Source organism: Quercus suber, unplaced genomic scaffold (genome assembly GCF_002906115.3).
Source record: "Quercus suber isolate HL8 unplaced genomic scaffold, Cork oak 2.0 scaffold_105, whole genome shotgun sequence".
In the NCBI taxonomy this organism is placed as follows: Eukaryota; Viridiplantae; Streptophyta; class Magnoliopsida; order Fagales; family Fagaceae; genus Quercus; species Quercus suber.
Window position 1 is genome coordinate 1010453 of NW_027069570.1, and position 4084 is coordinate 1014536.

General features: G+C 31.5%; 2 protein-coding genes across 2 annotated transcripts in view; both read right to left on the minus strand.

Annotated features, from left to right (window-relative positions):
* Window positions 1-2449, minus strand: part of LOC112017790 (fatty acid amide hydrolase) — an 18680-nt gene extending 16231 nt beyond the window's left edge. Inside the window, exons 1-3 of the mRNA XM_024050235.2 lie at window positions 2261-2449; window positions 2008-2117; window positions 1826-1886 (exon numbers count right to left, since the gene is read on the minus strand). Coding sequence (XP_023906003.1) covers window positions 1826-1886; window positions 2008-2117; window positions 2261-2330 — 241 coding nt within the window. The 5' untranslated portion in view covers window positions 2331-2449. The remainder of the gene's footprint in view (window positions 1-1825; window positions 1887-2007; window positions 2118-2260) is intronic.
* LOC136068222 (fatty acid amide hydrolase-like) lies at window positions 297-1382 on the minus strand. Its single transcript, XM_065775097.1, has 5 exons — window positions 1363-1382; window positions 1021-1210; window positions 812-941; window positions 562-639; window positions 297-463 (listed from the first exon to the last, which is right to left on the minus strand). The coding sequence occupies exons 1-5, from the start codon at window positions 1380-1382 to the stop codon at window positions 312-314; spliced, it is 570 nt and encodes a 189-aa protein (XP_065631169.1). The 3' UTR covers window positions 297-311.
* Window positions 2450-4084: the final 1635 nt, after the last annotated feature.

A 4084-nucleotide genomic window follows, 5' to 3' on the forward strand; every position in this document is an offset into this window, starting at 1 on the left:
AACCTCTTCCCCCACCCCCCCCCCCCCCCCTCTCTCACTTTCATATTTAACCCCTATTACCCTTCTCCAAAAAGCATCTCTCTCAGTCCCAAATCTCCTTATTTAAACAATTGGCATGTACTGATATCAAAGACAACATTTTCAATATTTAGGAAAGCTATCAAGGAATAATTTGGTTCATACATGTTCCAAAAAATTAATTTATTCCAATGAGCTAAAAAGCTCTAAGCGTGTTGATAATAATTAATGACTTAAATTCATAGATAAATTTACATTATAACTTACATTATTTTAGTTGTTAAGAAATAAATTTACCCGTAATTTGGATTATTTCCTGTTGTACCCATGCCGAACTCATGCATATTTGCCTTCCCTAAAAAGATTACACCACAGCTACGCAATTTTGAAACAGAAACCGAATCCTTGTTAACAGAGCGAAACTCATGCATCCATGTACTTGCACCTGTCATCATAGAATGACATTTTAAAGTTTTCTACTACCTTCAGAGACAGTCTCATGAAACCTTTTTACCATAAAAAAATATCTCAATGATTGCATACCCTTAGATGGATGAGGGAAGCAATCTATGTCATCCTTGATTGCCATGAAAATCCCGTCCAATATAGATAATGGTTTTCCTGCACAACCAACATTAAAAGGTGTCATAGTGATTAATTGGGCTATATTTCCACCACAGTCAGCACAATCATGCTTGAAAAAATTTTATATTATTGTGGAATTATTTCTTATAGGTAAAAAAATTGTAAATACCATCATATGCATGAATGAAACTTTAAAATTCAGAATTACCTTCCTCAAACCTTTGTGTAGAGGCTGCAGCCTGCTTCTTGACTTCCTCAGCATCAAAGGAAATCAATAATGGTGTTGGGGGTTTCTTGCTGCGGAACTCTTCAATAACTGGGATGATGTACTCTGCCACCTATAAATTGAAATCGGAATGTTCCTTTTGCAATCCAGTTGAAAATAAACACAACTCCTAGCTAGTAACAGCAACGTACCATAGATGGGGTCACCAGCCCAGACCGATAAGCATGGGCATAATCACGTATCTTCCAATACCGGAATGATGAAGCTGTTTCCACGTTCCTGCGGCTGGCAGGATCATAATGTGGAAGACACTTTAAGGCTGATTCAACTCGGTCCTCAGGTTTTCCATATTCTTTAAGGACAACAACCCATGTTCTGGTTCTAAAATTCACATCACACTCATTAAAACATTTTTCATGTTCAAAGATTTGTAAATTAAGTGCACAAGTTTAAGCACTATGTTGTGTGTGACACCCAATTTTCCTGTTACTCTCTGTACTTGTATGAAATGAATATTTGCAAATTGCAACTACCTTCTGTGGTTTTCCCACATAATGTAATAAATAAAACTAGAGATTGATGGATACAGTTATCAATCCCTTGAGTAAATTGGTTTCAAACCATAGATTTTCAAAGTACAGATTTTTTAAACAGATCACTTTTTTTTTTTTTTTTTCCGGGTACAGCTTTTTTATACAATTCCGTTTTCAAAAAGCACGTTGATATCATTAGTAACCATTGAACAAAAACCAAATAATTAAACTAGCAGATGGTTAACAAAATAATAACAATCATTATTATTTTTAAATACTAATTAAATAAGATATACTAATATGAAGCAGCTTGATACCATTAGTAACCATTAAACAGAAACCAAATATTAAATTTTAACTAAAATTGATCTAAAATCTTATCCCCAAAAAAAAAAAAAAAAAAAAAAAAAACAGTAATTAAAGAAGAGAAACTAATGAGTATAAGGAAAAAAATAAAAAAAACCTTGAGGAGGGAATTCAGGTTTAAACATGGGAGCCTCAGGTATGACAGTATTCCGCAATATCTGCCAATCCAATTCTCTTATAGTCAACAACAACAACAACAACCCCACTTGATTGTTACACATAATTCAATCTAAGATGTAACAGAAACTGGAAAAGAAGAAGAAGAAGAGAGACACAAACCTCAACCATTTTATTTTGCTTTTTCAAGTAAGACACGATCAGAGAACCCAACACCCTTGATTCCACTATCCTAACAAACAGCTTGAACACCGACCCCGTCAAATGCGGTGCTGCAACAAACATCATAGTTTTTTTGTTGTTGTTGTTTTTAAGTAATCAAGGCTCTAACAACAAAGATTGAATTTTTGTACACATATATGAAAAATGAAAGCAACCCTGTAAATGAAATGGAATTTTGAGTAAGTGGGTTGACCTTGGATTGTTTCAGGCTCGTACTTGACGGTGGACAAGTCAACGTCCTCTGCCGGAACCATGACACGCATTTTTACAATCTTTTTTAGTACTGAAAAATGAAACCAGAACAAAGAAGTTGTAGCCTTGTAGGTACTTTCAGAGAGGGTTTGAATGAATGAATTGGCTAAAATTATGGTACTGAAAAACCAAACCAAACCAAACCAAAACCAGGTCAGTGACAGTGAAGAGTTGTTGAGAATTGAGCGGACATTAAGTACTGATAACCAATACTATTTGTGTAAGCATAGTTCCATTTTTTTTTTTTTTTATCTCTTTTCCACTAAATTCTTTTTCACAAGGTGTTTGGACTATATGTCGGTGTCTATGCAAAAAAGTAGTGGGAGAATAAGAACAAATCTCTGTCTCTATATCCTGTTTAAACTTTTTGATGTCATTATCTGTCAATTGGCCATCAAGTAATTTTTCTGTCAAATGTCTTTTTGTTCTATAGTTTCTTTCTTTATCTTTTAGGATAGTGGCTTTATTAAGGGAATGAATTTCTTTTGGGATTAGGATTGAGGTGAATCTAAAAACTAGCACATTAATTTTAATTCCTTCATCTGTCATCAAAAGGGGGTAAAGCAAAGCTATAAAGGGATTTCTTAAAATAATTTTAGAAGAAAGATCTTTAAAAATAGTTTCAAAACATGTGTGAACATTAGGTAATTTATAAACATTAAGTAATTCATAATTAAGTATTTGAGTTAATCTTTTAGATAATCTTTCATAATATTTTAAAGATATTAATCCTTCTTGTATACAATTTATGTCAGCTCCAGAATCTATCAAAGCAACTTTTGTCAAAGAGAATTCTTTATTAATTACTAGAGTGACCTTTGTATGCCATTTTTGAAAAATTACTTTGTCAATTAAACTCAAGAAATTTTGTCTATTGTTATCATTTTCTGAAACATCTTTTTCTAATGGAGGGGGATCTATCATGGGTTTAGAAAATTCTTTCAAATTTACTATTTCTACAATATTTTGTTGATCTATGTCTGTGGAATTATCTTCTTTAATTTCTTTAATTTCTTGTTTTACTATTTTTGCTTCTGTCATCAAATCTTGTAGGGTTACTGGTTTTATGTTCATTCCATCTTGTTTCATTTTTGTCTTTTCTTTCTTAACTTTTTCTCTTTTTCCACCTTCCATAACATGGTGCCCATATTTCCTACACTTAATACAAGCAATAGGTATGTCTATAGAATCTTTCAATTTTAGTAAATAGTATTTTTTTTGTCTTTTAAATGATTAGGTAGATTATCTATCAATTTCATTATTATGTCTTTTTGTTACTTTTTCTTTTATTGACTTTGAGTGGGTTGGTTGATTTTAGTTTTTCCTTTTTCATTACTTGGTTTATCTATTTTTGTTTAATGTCAAACATTTCCATTAATTCATTTATTACATCTTTCTTAAACTCTAATTTAACAATTTTATTATGTCTATCACATTGTTTCTTAGTATGTCCATATTGTTTGCATTTATGACAAATAGTATTTCTAATATGATTGTCAGTTTTCTCATTATCTGATGACTTAGTAGTATTTAAAACTGTTATGTCTCTTTCTCTATCTATATCTAAAGGTGAATTTAAAATTTCTATATTTTTAGTTAATTCTGCCAAACTACCATTTTGGGTATATAATATGGACCTTTCAATTGATTTTAGTCTTTCATCAATTTTTTTTTAAATTGTCATTATTCCTAGGACTATTATTTTTCCATCCTTTGTTGACTAGTTCTTCTAAAGTACCCCTTTATCTTTCTTTTTCTATCTCTT